This window comes from Cyrtonyx montezumae, unplaced genomic scaffold (assembly GCF_038088225.1).
Source record: "Cyrtonyx montezumae isolate F1298 unplaced genomic scaffold, pur_monq_1.0 scaffold_7, whole genome shotgun sequence".
Lineage (NCBI taxonomy): Eukaryota > Metazoa > Chordata > Aves > Galliformes > Odontophoridae > Cyrtonyx > Cyrtonyx montezumae.
This window is the reverse complement of record NW_027072078.1, coordinates 6286698-6301167: the sequence shown is the minus strand read 5'-3', so window position 1 is coordinate 6301167 and position 14470 is coordinate 6286698. Positions and strand designations below refer to the sequence as shown.

General features: G+C 34.2%; 1 protein-coding gene across 5 annotated transcripts in view; it reads left to right on the top strand.

Moving 5' to 3' along the window:
• The window catches only part of TFPI (tissue factor pathway inhibitor), a 30414-nt gene extending 16387 nt beyond the window's left edge, over positions 1-14027 (top strand). For 2 of the 5 annotated variants that reach the window (XR_010623071.1, XR_010623070.1), the window contains exons 3-9: positions 788-988; positions 4099-4137; positions 5609-5785; positions 7058-7138; positions 7620-7715; positions 13126-13547; positions 13667-13740. Coding sequence is in view for 2 of the 5 variants with exons in the window: in XM_065750672.1 (XP_065606744.1) it covers positions 788-988; positions 4099-4137; positions 5609-5785; positions 7058-7138; positions 7620-7715; positions 13126-13308; positions 13667-13776 (887 nt within the window). In the remaining 3 variants the exon portion in view is untranslated. Of the gene's footprint in view, positions 1-787; positions 989-4098; positions 4138-5608; positions 5786-7057; positions 7139-7619; positions 7716-8327; positions 9905-13125; positions 13548-13666 lie in introns of those variants that run through there. The other 3 variants (XM_065750672.1, XR_010623072.1, XM_065750673.1) reach the window with 3 other exon arrangements.
• Positions 14028-14470: the final 443 nt, after the last annotated feature.

Sequence of the window (14470 nt, the reverse complement as noted above, 5' to 3'; positions counted from 1 at the left end):
ACTTTTTCACTATGTGTATAACAATGTTTGTGAAGCATTCCCTGTGCTAAATCATGTATATTGAAATACATTCAAGTGGCTTGAGTTGAAAAGATACAATTTCCTTTCACCCAAGGATTTTGTTTTTTTAACCTATTTCTATTCATTTATTTATTTATTTATTTATTATTTTTATAACTCTTGAAAGATCTAATGCAAGGAAGTGAGATCAAAGAAATTATGACAATAAGATAACCTTTCAGTAACACCAGATGGGTTTATGTGCCAGTAACATTTGATCTAGAAGGGGAATGGTGCCCTCTGCAGGGTTGTCTTGCCCCACTTGGCGTGAGATTCCAATGAACGATGTTTGCTATTAGCTATGCATGGAAAGGAGAGAGCACAAGAGACAGTCTTTCTGCCGTCTATTTATGCAACGGTAGTCAGTGTGTCTTTTGGAGCTGCCAGAATTTTCTCAATGTATTTTTGTTCTGAATTTTGCATGAGTTCCTGTGAATAGATCGCTATCTGTAGCTGTTTTAGAGAGTTCTGATAAGGACTGAAAGTTTAGAATATGAGTCCTTTTGGTTGATAATTGTAACCACTTTTCCATTTGATTGAATGGAACTGTTCTTCCAAAGAGATGATGAGTTTCTTTAACATGTGAGTAAAATTTGCTCAGAGCTTTATAGATGTATATTAGCAATGCATTTCTAGCAGAACAGACAAGCAGAATGATTTTGAAGTTAAACTCCACAAATGAAGCTAACCAACTTTATAACAGTTGTCCTATTTCTCTTCATCACAGGCATTCCTTTACCACCTCTGAAACTGGGGCATTCAGACTGTGCCCTGAAAGCAGATGAAGGTCCATGCAAAGCAATCCACACGCGCTTTTACTTCAACATCAAAAGTCGTGAATGTGAGATATTTGAATATGGTGGATGCCATGGCAATGCAAACAATTTTCTAACGCTGGAAGAATGTCAGAACAAATGTGTGGTAACAGGTCAGTACCCATTTTTTTATTCTTCTATCAGTTCTTCTAATTGTCGTTCACAAACCTTATGAATTTTGTACAGTTCTAGTTAATACGGTAATATGATGTCTCTAATTATATTCCCAATTTTTATACTGTGTTCATAGAATGGCCTGGGTTGAAATGGACCACAAAGGTAATTGAGTTTTGACCCCACCTGCCATGGGCAGGGTCACCAACCACTAGGCCATGCTGCCCAGAGCCACATCTAGCCCTGCCTTGAATGCCTCCAGGGATGGGGCATCCACAGCCTCTCTGAGCAACCTGTTCCGGTGCATCACCACCTTCTGAATGAAAAACTTCCTTCTAACAGCTAACTTAAATCTCCCATCTTAGTTTAAAACCATTCCCCCCGTCCTATCACTATCAACCTGTGCGAACAATCATTTAAACAGTGTAACTAGAATGTTGTAAACAGCTTATTTTCTGGTTAGAGACAAGTTTTGAATGAGGTGTTAAAATGAAATAGATTTTTATATTGGGCTAAACTGGTGGTCAGCACGTTCATTGCTTTGAAACTATCACACCCAACTTCTGATTCTACGTTTCCGATTCTTTGAGAATCTGAAAAAGCTGTCAAAAATCTTGAACATGTGCTACGATTCAACAAAATTGGAACTGAAATAATAATCCTCTTAAAAAATGTCAGTTACAGCTGTTGGGCTTAAAAGATCTGTTTTGTTGGAATTGAATTAACCATGAGAATGAAGAAAATGAGATACAAAATATATAGCAAATACGTTGTGAGTGCTGATTTTGTAATTAAAATAATCATAATAATTATTTAAGGCCTTCAGCATTGTGAAGATTTTAAAGGGAAGGCAAGCAGGTTTTCTTTCTTTTCTGTACAGATTAAGCCAGAATAGTCTGGCTAAATAGAGCACAAACCTCAGTGCAACTGAACATATAGGTAATAGCAAAGTTTAACCTGATATTATCCTGATATTCTCTATATATGCAAAGTTTCACTGATGAGAAAACATCAGAACAGCCAACAGAAGAAAAATATATCCTTCCTAAAAAATTTTGTCTGGTCTTTATCCCTTTAATCTTTCTACCAAAAAGACTATGTGCATTTTGTTTCCTCGCTAAATACAAAGTGTTCACAGCTATTTTCTGACCTGCTGGGATCCCCATGCTTTTGTTTATTGTACCTGACAGTACAGACAATTGACTCAAAATAACAAAAGAAAAACAAAATGCAGAAATAATGAATGCAGATTTCAGTTATTTTTTCAAAGCAATTATATTTTGTTTTCAAACAATCTCGTGAATATAAAAGTATTTCTGTCAGGATGAAAGAAATAGCACAGAATTTTGCCAACAATTTGTCAGAACAAAAAAGATCAGACAACTCCATGTTTAAACTGAATGGCAATTTTTTGGAGACTTTCACATATTTATTGGCATCTGATAAAGGTCCACTAATGAGCCTTGGAGATTAGATATGCTTCATGGAAGAAGGAGCAAGAACCAGCTGTAGTCTCATTCTGTTTTCTGGGTTCATATATGGTTAAATGTAATCCTAATGCTATTAAAATAAGGCTTATATTGAAAGGAGATCACTGAGAAATAATGAATTGGATATTATAATTAGTTATTAAGTAACATCATCTAGTATTTTAAGTTTAAAGAAAAAAGGAGATGGTAGAAAGAAAAGCATCTTTTTGAGTATAAACATCTTGCAATTAATGCATGCACATCTTTAGTCAATGAAACTACGTGTTACTTGAATCTGAATTGTATCATATCTCAGCTTTTACTGAACAGACACAGAAACCTTTACAATACTAACTCAATTCATTTTCTTGTTAAAGTCTCAGATATTGTTAGAATTGCATATTAGTATACCAATTTTATGCAGGAATGACATTTGCTTTCTTTTGTTCTTATTTTTCTGCAAATCTGTTCATCTCAAGTTCTAGCTGTTGATCCTGTTCAGAAATCAAACCCTGCCATGTTTAAGAAGAGCAAATGGTCTTGTGCTGTCTAGAGCATAGCTTGTAGTCAGTAGTAGGTTTCAAAATTCCATTTATCACAGGCTAAGTACTAATTCTGCCATCTTTATTTTGTTTAGTTTCTTCAGTCAGAATATGCCACTTCTAACTAAGGGAAGAGATACAGAACTCGAGGTTTAGAAGGCAGCAGCTAGTGTTGCCTCACAAGCTGGCTGAAAAGTGCCATCTGCCAGACTGGATGTAAAACACATATATTTGAACATTTCCTAATTGTCATTCTATTAAATGTTTCTGGCAAGAGAAACTTATGTCATTCCTCTGCTTGACCCAGACAGGGCTGATGACTGAGGATGAATTAATATTATTTATTTTATAGGTTTATGTATGCAGAAAACATACCTCCATCAGAACTGATGATATTTTGGTAGCATTCAAGGGAAGAGTAGTTTGATTTCTACCCCATAGATTTGCTTTGATTTTAACACAGACCATGTTCCTGGAAGCTTTTTGTTAGTTTGTTTTATGAAAATTAAAAATTGCACGAATGGTAAGGATAAGGATTGCTGAATCTTATGTTACAGCTTTCATAACAAGGAAGAGCATAACAGCAACTCCAGAAAGAATGGATTTCAGCCTGGTGTTTTATTATCATAAGCAACACAACTAATGCTTCACTCTGACCATGCATGGCATAGCAAAGGGAATTAGCATGAGAGAGGTCTTTGTTGTTAACAAGTTTAGCTTGGAAGCTGTTAGCTGTACCTATAGCTACAGCAGTTGGGCTAAGCAATTCCACTGATTAAATGTCTTTTGAGGACTAAGATTATATAAATCAAGATTCTGGCACCAGTAACACAAAAGAGGAATTTGCCAATTCAATTCAGTATGGGCACAATTCCACTCTTTTCCATATCTTCTAGTTTCAAGTCTATCAGATCTTCTCATATGAGAAAACAATAGTTCAGTCCTTTGTACCAAGATTTTGTGCTACCTCTCCAATAAAGAGACTAAAGAAAGGGAAGAGGTGTTGTATTCTTTTTCTTCAGTGTTCATAGTCACTTTGAATTATTCTGGTTTTAAAGGTGCTTTTATTAATTATTTTTCTTTTTATTTTTATTATAGAATTGCCTCTGGATGTGATGCTAGCAAAAATTAAGAGAGGTAATTATGTTTACATACATAACCTTGGACTCTTAAGGTAGTTATCTTCTTTGGATAGTTTCTTTATTATTCAAATCTATCTTCTAAGCAGAACATCATTGTCATACTTAAGTGTGTTATCTAATCTTTGCACATTTTCATCAGAGATTTGGAGGGCAACTGCAGACACTGGTCAGCCTCTTTTCTTTAAAATAAAGCTGTTTTCTTTCTTCAAAATTCTGACAAGAGTGAATAGATTCAAGTATGATATGGAACTTTTCCTTGTGTGTTTGGAGAATAACCTAAATACTTGTTCTGCCATTAGCAAAAATAGATAAAAACACTCTAAAACAAAAATAAAATACTTCGAATAGATACTTGGTTAAAAACAAAGGTAATAGGATTAACTTAATTACAACTCTTTTATCGATTAAAAATATGTTAGGGACTTCAGAATGATTGTTCTAAGGTCACTTCTATTAAAATAGTAGTCTTCTGCACATTGTTTTAGCCTCACTTTTCTGTTAAGCTTCATGTGTACAGTGGCTTATGTCGCATCTGATGTGATTATTTCATATGTTTTCTAAAAACACTTTTCTCTGCAAGTGAGCTTAGTCAAGTATCATATTTCAAAAGCACCTACTTGCAAGAACTTGAGAATACCTCCAGATGGGTTTTATTACCTCTGCAGTGATTTTAAGATGATAATCTAGAAAGAAAATGGAATGCATTGAGAAATCAACATTTCTCAAAAAATCAAATTTGAGGATTATTGTAGAGCTATGTTTTTTTCTTTACTGCCAGAGTACTTGGTATCGTGCCTGATTATTCAGTGAAATTACACAGTACTCATTTATTGTATTGATATTATAATTGCAGATTACAGACTAGAAACTGAGACTAAAAAATGGTACTTAGAATAGTTGTTCTTCCTCCCAGTTTCTTATATCCTTTTAAAGCAGTAGAAAATCCAAGACAAAATGTATTCTTGGTTTACTATTTCCTTTTTCCTTTTCTTTTAACACTGTCTTCTGTGTCCTTCACGCCAGCACTGGTGAAAGCAACTACATAAATGGGAAGAATATGTTCTTAGATTCAAATGATCCATACTTAAATCGTGTTTTAATTCAGAATAAAGTCTAATTTTTATCTTAGAGCTTCATTTTAGGTGAACACTTAAAGCAGTCAACAGTATTCATTTTACAAGATACAATTTGCTGGTTATTTTGGAAAAAAAAAGCCATTAAAATGTCCCATCATGCTCTCGTACAGTATTGCAGTGTTACATAGAGAGAACAAAAGCAGTGCATTAAAACTGCAAATATTTTACAGATGGCCTATATTCTGAAGTTACTAAGTTTATTATGTCAACTTACTCCAACTCTGCTGTTGTCTTAGCATGTGATGCATTTTGTATTTTTTATTCCCTCACCTTGTGATGTACTTTGTATTTTTTCCTTCCCTCACCTTGTTCATTTACCTTTATTCACAGAAAAGCCAAACTTCTGTTATCATGAGAAAGACCCTGGAATCTGCCGAGGCTTTTTTTCCAGGTATTTCTATAACAAAGAGACAAAAATATGTGAAATATTCAAGTATGGTGGGTGCCTGGGAAACCAGAACAACTTTAAGAGTTTGGAAGAATGCCAGACTACCTGCCAAGGCAACCGTAAGTTGTTGTCTTCATTTTCTTCATTTTTTTCTTCTATAAATAGCATTGTTTTGGAGGTGTTTGTCATGGGGAAAAAAACCAAAAACAAACCACTGTTGCAATGGCAATAATTTACACCTGAAATTAACACAATTATGTATTTTAAATATATATACATAAAAGAGAAATGTAAAGTAAAAAGGAAAAATCTATTAAAAATTTTATAGAACATTTATTTAATGAATATTAGAAGATTTCCTACCTGTTTTATTTTTCTCTTGGTAGTTGACTGCCTTCATACATTGTAATTCTATAAACCACTGCAAAAATACACATCAAACCTATTATGTAAGAGGGAACACAATTAATTTTCAAAAATCTGCATACTATTTAATGTATCTAAGTAGACCAAAAAGTGAGAGAGAATTTGAAATAAAATGTTAGGAGTAATGCGGACAAATGAAGTAATGGAACATCAATTTCTACTGAAGAAGAGATTTGGTCCACAATAAGTACTGCTTCCCATTGTACCTTGGCATTAGAGGATCACATTTCTTTGCTAAACTTGCTATTAGGGGGACAGATAATATAAAAACACTTTCTAGAGCAGACATCTAGGGAAATATATTGTAAAAATATTGATATCTACACTGAAGACAAAGACTTTATGGTAACAGAGATTGGAAAGACAGAGAATTTAGAAATGGACCTGCTCTGGTTGGAGCCACATAATTTTTCCTTTTTTAAAATTTAAGCTATGCTGGCTGCTTGGCCTTATAATGCCATTAGATGTTCGCATGTTTATATTTTAAACCATACATTTGAATATATTCCCTTCAAACAGGTCTTCTGAGGAAAATAAATTCTGTTCTTACTGTTTCTTTACAATGGGTTGCTACCTTCCCACCAAAGAACAATGGGAAACTTGTCTCTTGCTTCTGAGTGATTTAGCTGTGCAGGTTAGGGTGTAAAACAGCAACTTAGACTGACCACATACCATTTTTCTTCTTTCTTGTCCTGTGGTTCCTGTGAATTGTTGTGTATCAGAATACAGTAACCTTTCTGACTCCTCTCCACAGAGCACTTGATTATGTTCATAGGATGGAGACATTTTTTTCACCCACATCTTCTAGGAGGCTGAGGAGCCATTGCCATTGTTTAAAATGTTTTGTTGCTTCTTTTTTTTTTTTTTTTTTTTTTACTTTAGTGTTACCGAAATGTTGACACTTTTTGTGTGTGTTTTTCCTCATTGTTTCCCTTTCATTTTTCTTTGACCAAATTTACTGTCAGTTGTTCCAGATGAAGAACGTCCTAACCATAAGAACAGTAGCTCCCCAGAGGAAGAACACAATCAGTTTCCTGGGATTTTTGGTAAGAATTTACTTTAGCTGTTGGCTTTCAGTGCAATTTCTGCTTGCCAAACTCTCTGCTCATTTAATTATTGAAGGATTTATACATCAGTTGAAATACATAAGCATAGTGAAACAGGAACATTAAAAGTAGCTTCATAGCCACTTTGGTCATAAATAACAAATATTTTGAAAATGCACTATCATAGCAAAATGTCTGCCAGTAATATAACAACCTTACCAAACCATGTTTCATTTAAATCATACATAAATAAAATTGAAAAAAAAAAGAAAAAGAAAAAGAAATGCAAGTCAAAATTGCTTTAGAACATCAGTTTCCACTGCCTTTGGCATTTGAAGGAATGCTGCCTTATAGTGGTATTAACACCAGCATGGATCAAATCAGACAGGTACTAATCATATTTTATTTCCAGTACTTTGTTGTATCTAGATAGCATATCACTATTTCACTCCCTCACATGGCTTTTTCTTTTTCTTTTTAGTAAATCTGTTACCAACTGCTTCAGATGAGGAAAGATCCCATATTGTGAACAGTAGTTACCCAGAGGAAGAGCGTGAGCAGTTTCCCAGTTCTTTTGGTAGGAATTTGCTTTTGCAGCTCTTAGTTCTCAGTCTTTATCTGTGCTCTAGATTTATTTTCCATTTCTACTCATTTTCCAATGTGTCTGAGACTAAAGAATTGGTTTTCATCTATATCAATTATTTTCATAAGCAGAGCAAGTCAAAGGGAAGAAATACGTTTTTACTTACATATCTTCTATAGATATCAGATGGTGAAATACTGATCACACCTTGTTCTGTTGTGAAAGTGCGTGCCTCGTGGAAGTCTGAAAGATACAAAGCATTAAAGATTAAAAGCAAAAGCAGTGATACAGAAGTCCTTTATTCAAAATAAATACTTCTGTGTGGTTCTAACTGGCAGGTGATCTAAAGCTCATTTTACCAATTTAGGAAGAGTCATATTTGGAATTTGGAATTTATAAAATCATGACACATTTTTACTATTGTTAAGACTATATTAAACTCAGGACTTGGTTTGATAATAAAAAGGAGAGTGTGAATGAATTTCATATCTACTTCAAGGTATTTTTGCACTAGTACGTAGTATAATTTCCGCGATAGATTGCTGGTACTTGCTCACACTGTAAAGGGTGACTGAATTTGAAGCATGTCATTTTTATGATCCACAGTTATGCAAGAGGAAACAAGAAACGGTTTGGAAAAGACTGAGCATTCTTACCAAGTATTTCTGTTTCTTCTTCTTTTGCGTTTTCTCTTACTTGTACTTTTGGGTATTGAATGATGGTTTACAGAATGGTCAGTGTTTCTGTGTACTTATACAGTCTGTAAGATAACAGACATATAGAATAACATTCCTGTGCTCTTTGATAGAATCATGTCTAACAAAGTTTGAATGTATGTATGCTAATGTTTTTTGCTTGTACTGTGATAACATGTATGACTGGTTTGAGGTAAGTTTCTGAGATAGCTAGATTTTTTATCTCATACAAAACATCAATGCTCTGTGTTATCAAAATGGCTGAATATAAAACAATAAGCCTCATGGCAGCTTATTTTACTGAAAAATGTTTGCATAATTTAAGGCCTGGTAATAAATCTACTGATACAGAAGTGTACTGCTCTCGGAAGATTTTTATTCATAATATGAACCTCCAGATCTACAAATCAACTCATCTATAGAAGCAAAGAGGCATTATTCACTGTGTTTTCTCTGAGAAGTCTGGAAAGAAAAAAAAAAAGTTCATGGTTACGTTAACAGTGGTGAATTTTGAGGTAGCGCAGATCTGGTGAGGGTAAGAGACCAGAAGATTAGTGGAAGAAAGGCTGGAGTAACAGGGATAGGTGGAGTCATTGCAGCCTGGTGGGTCACGTGAGAAACATAAAATTGGAAGGACTGATGAATTTTGATGGAATGTATGAAGGCTTGACTTTCTCCTCTGATACAGAACCTTTGTCTGTCTTGCACTAGTCTGCAACAGAAGTTGTAAAGTAGAACTATGCAAATATGCGCTGTGACTTGCCATAACCCTCCGTGCTGGAAGAGAACATAGCTGTTACACATATGAGGTCAGAACAGGCTGCTGGGGGTGGGAGTGGCTGATTCCTGTCTTCTCAAGCACAGACGAGTAGCTGATCTGCTACTATAACATGTTTTGTGTGTTTGTTGGTCTGGCTGTGTATATTCTTTTTTTAAAATAATGGATCACCATAAAAAGAAATAATCCAAGGACTTGTCCCTTTTAGAACACCTTACCATATAATTGAAATGTTTTTTCTGTTATTTCAAGAAAAAAAATGAGCATTATTGAGGGTATGTATAATTTTACCGTAATAATAAATTAATATATTTCCAGCAAAATTCTTCATGTTCAGAAGATTAAGCTCTTCTGAGGCCAAGAAAAACTAACATTTTGGCTTGTAAATAGAAGACTAGTGCTCTCTCCCAGCAATTAACTTCCTTGCAATGTCAATGTATTTCTGATGTCATCTAGAAAAAAATTCTAGAGAAATGAAAGTGAAGACAAGAATCAACACTCTTATTTCTAGATTAAGTGATCTGTGCTGTGAAATTAAGAATGCTATATACTACATTCAGCTGGTGAAATCTAAGTGGGATGTAAGATAAAATGTCAGCTTTCTGCTCAGTAAGTACGGAATGGCAGACAGAAGCAGCTCGTGTTTTATTCCTTAAAGTCAGGGCCACTTCTTTTGCTGATATAAATTGACACAGTTCTATTTGCTTTAATGGATCTGCACCAATTTGCCACTGCCCATACAGTACTGTCAAGTGGAGACGACTCATTACTGTTTGTAACAGTTTGTGTGCTTGAAGACTATTTTATTATACCTTTGCTGTAACAGGAATGAGAAACTGAAGTCTGAATATTTAAAAAATCTGGCAGTGAGTCTGAAGTTTCATGTGTGCCACAATCCATTGTTTAGTGAAAGAGCATAGAGTAAGTCTTAGTTTCAACTAGCTCATGAAGATCATTTCAAATTTCTTTCAAATTATGCTTAATTAACCATTCATTGTCATGTGTTTCAACCCCAGCTATGCCTGAGAAAAAAAAATGCTTTTAGTTGTAAAGTAGGTTTCAGATTATTTTTTATAAATATAAATCCATATCTAAATGTAAATGTTTTATATATTTCCCTGTATCACAATATCACTTGTTTACTTCAAAGGTAGGCTTTCTGGGATTTGAGGAAAGGCTTTATTTTAAGAATTGTATTTTAAAACATGAACTGTAAAAAAATTCTAAGAAGCTATTGTGCATGTATTTTACTATATGACAAAATTAAGACGTTATCTCCATGAGCTGATGCTTCTGTCAGTGTGAAGAGCATGCAGGTATTTTGAAGATTAACAGAAATAATGTTTTAGTATCTTGGGCATTTTTCTAGAGATGTAGACAATAATATCATTTTTAGGAACAGTACAAATTTAGAAACAGAATAGAATACATGATCTTTAGAAACAAAGATTCTGAAAAGCATTTGGATGCCACTCTGCCAGTTCTTTATACATACTATAAATAGTCCTTATTTATCAGTTAACAAAGCTCCAAAAGCTCAAGATTTCTGAGAACACCTGCATAAGGGGAATCTCTCTAAAAAGTCCACATACCAGACAAGGAATTTATATTACAAGTATATATTTAAATTCTTTTATAATTAACAAAACTATTTTATTTACCCCCTTCATCACTGGTAAGCCTTTCTATTCCTATAAAATAGGTAAGCCTGTTTTGTTGTCTTGTATTTTTTCTTTTTTTAATGTTGCTAAACATTTGTTTTGAATGTTAGTTTCCCTTCCAGCTAGGGAACAGGAGTTCCCAAAGGACCAATACCAAAACCAGCAATAGTCAATTTATCTACCATATTCATTATAAATAGAACAGTAGATTCAATATCCATTGTAGGCACTTAGTCTGGATCAAAAGCAGACTTCACAGACTCTTATATTAATGTTACTGGAATTACAGGGAAATTAATTAGTGCTTATTTCATAACTTTAAACTAGTTTTTTCTGTCTTGATTTCATTGACTTAGTTTTTGAATAAGTTACTTGAATACTAAGTACACTATTGCTAATATGGCTTCAAATATATGAATGATTTAATTTGCCTGTCTTCCATAGATTATGGGTTTTTCTTTTTGGGTTTTTTTTTTTTTTTTTTTTTGGAATTTTTTTTTCACCTTGGCAGTTCAGCAGTTATACTTAGCACACAAGCCTTTTTCATCAGATATTTGTAAGACAAATATGAAGTGAAACACGTTCTTTTTTTTGACATTTTCAGCCCCTTGAATCGCTCAGGTTAATTCATAATTTCATGCTTTCAGTAACTCACCTGCTTCCCACTTTTCTGAAAGACAGGATGTCTTCATCTCTGTTATAATCCAAGTTACTTCCTAAAATTATAACTTGCTCTTTCCTCTGAAAAACTTTTGCTGGCTACGTGGCTTTCTAACTTCAAGAGAGCAATCTAACTATCTTCACTTGTCCAGTTATGCAGTCAGATCTCAATTGTCTCAACTCTGCTACTACTATAAGAAAAAAGCAGCTCTTCGCGTCTCTGGTAACTGATGATACAATGGCTCCCATTCATCTTTTTGTTTTCATATGTCAGTTGTGATTTTGCTTATGAGTCTCTCCAGGGTGGTAGATAACTGTTTCTCCAGGTATGGGAATTCTGGCATAGATGAGCTGCTTGAATTTGTCCCAGTGCCTAGGTACTTCATATAACCCCAGGATCATCTCCTGGTGTTTCATTTCTCACACTCACTTGCAGCAACATGAAAGAAACTAAACATCAACCTTCTGTGAATGGTAAAAAAAAAAGTTCAGTGTTCTCGGACAGACCAGATTTTATTACTTAGGTCAAATTTTCTATATTCATACAGAAATAAAAACCAATAATAATATTGAATCTTGTATCAAAAATACTGTACTATGTATGTACATCATTCCAAAAGTAATGCCTCCTGATTATTTCCATAGAAATTACAATTGCTATGAAGAGCACAATGGTTCTAGTTGGTAGAGCAAATTCTCAGCTACAAAACTGTTTTACAGCATAATCACCACCACTGGCAATGGATTTTCACAGGCGATGAACAAGAGCCTGCATGCTGCACTTGTAAAAATCTACACCAGTGGAGATGACTCACTATTGCCACTGCTAAAACACACCACATGACGTCTCACAGTGCTTGCATCTACTGTTTCGTCTCCAGAAACATTCATAAGCATCTATGAATGTCAGTGAATGCAATTTTTTCCACAGGGAGGAAGGGATTCAGTGTCGCACCTTACATCATACGTACTTCAACGTCAAAAGCCATTTTGTCAGACTGCCCCTCTGTTGCCATCAGCTGCAGGACAACAAAATGTAACAGAATATAGATGGGAAGGTTCAACCTCTACTGCCACACCACTAACATCTTCCTCTGACATAATGGACCAACAGAATAAAATAGGAAGCATTACTTTTGGAGCAGCTCTTCTGCATAATTTCAGAATATCTAGCAGTAATTTGGAAAGTTTATTTCATTGATTATCTTCAATATTTACCTTTCTTTTTTTTTTAAAGCTATTCTGATTTCAGTTATTTCATTTCATTTTCTACAAGTAAATTGCTCTAATTGAATTTCAATAATATCTTCTAACACAGAAATATTGATTTTATCACTAAATGTACAGGAACCAAACCTTGCTTTCAGGTAAGGTTTTGTTAGCTTTTGGAGTGAAAAAGAGAATATTTGCTGGTATTTTTCATCATCATAAAATGACAAATGCTTATGCACATTATCCTGGATTTTCAGGAGGGCAGAATTAAATTTGCCAGTAAATTTCATATGAATTTCAAGGTTCTGACAGCTTCAAGTCTCATCTAAAATATCAGCATAACAAAAACTGGTAAATGACAGTGTTGTATAACCTTTTTTTTTTCCTGGTATTTCTAGACCCACCCCCTATCCCTTCTCTGTGCATGACTCCCATGGATAGAGGACTTTGTAGAGCTAAAGAGGCCAGGTTTTTCTACCACTATTCAACTGGAAGATGTCGTCCATTTACCTACAGTGGTTGTGGTGGGAATGAAAATAATTTCACCTCCAGGAAGTCATGTTTGAGAATCTGCAGGAAAGGTATGGGAACTGATATTGGCATAGACTATCATGAAAGGCAAATATTATGCATGCTATGGGCTGAGAGATTTTTGCAGATTTCAGTAGTAAGTATTGGCCTGATAAAATCTAATAGCTGAAAGTTCTGGCAAAGTGCAACTGGTAATCAGAAGACAGAGCTAGAGAGAGAAGGATAGACACTAAAATACTGTGTGCAAGAGCAAGCTACTTAACGCTGGTCAGGCATATGAAGACTTTAGGTAAGGCAGAATGTTCATTTTTCTTTTTTCAATAATACTCCTTGAAAACAAGACTTGTCTCATTTTGGATAACCTTGGATGTTAGTCATGCAATCTTAACATTGTAATTTTACTTCTAGGATTCATTAAAAAAAAAGGCGGAAGAAGATTAATAAAAATCAAGAGGAAAAAGAAACAGTCATTAAAGACCATGGGGGTAGAAATCATCCATGAAAGAACACAGCTTTAATTTTTATGGAAATGGGAAGTAAACTGCTATTTACGTGTGAATGAAAGCCTTTAGAATACACCATTTAAGTATACTTACTGTACTGATTATTTTGATAGCATATTATATTTTTATTATGTATGCTTCATTTGTGTTAATAAACATTACCTTGTACTTTGAAAAAGGGCTCTTAAAATACAGTTTAACAATATAATTACTAAAGCTGAAACAGGACATAATAGTTTACGTGGGTGTAGAACTCGTGATTAGAAAGTTCCCATTTATTTCTCCATTCTTTTCTGAAATCTATTTTGATTAAAAAAACCTAACAAACAGAAAAAACTAAGCATGTGACTTGTCGAAGAGGAGTCACTTGTCATGCACATTTATTTCAATCCTAGATTGGAACGTAAATCTATTTCTTAAAAGAGGAAATACTGTTCGTTTTTAATCAGATTTATTTTTGGTTATGCAAGCTAGATGTAGCTCCACATAAATGCTTAGAACTACACTGTTGTGAAATGAAAATGAATTGGAGATACTCATTGAAACCATTAAGAGAATATTACAGTTACGAAGTTATGAAATAATGTGACAGATATTTACAAAAATTTCAAATATATTTGCTAGGTTCATCAATTTTATCCTTGTTAGTGAAGTAGACTCGTGGCTAACAAGTTAGTAATTTCTGGAACTACATGTTCTTACAAAAACA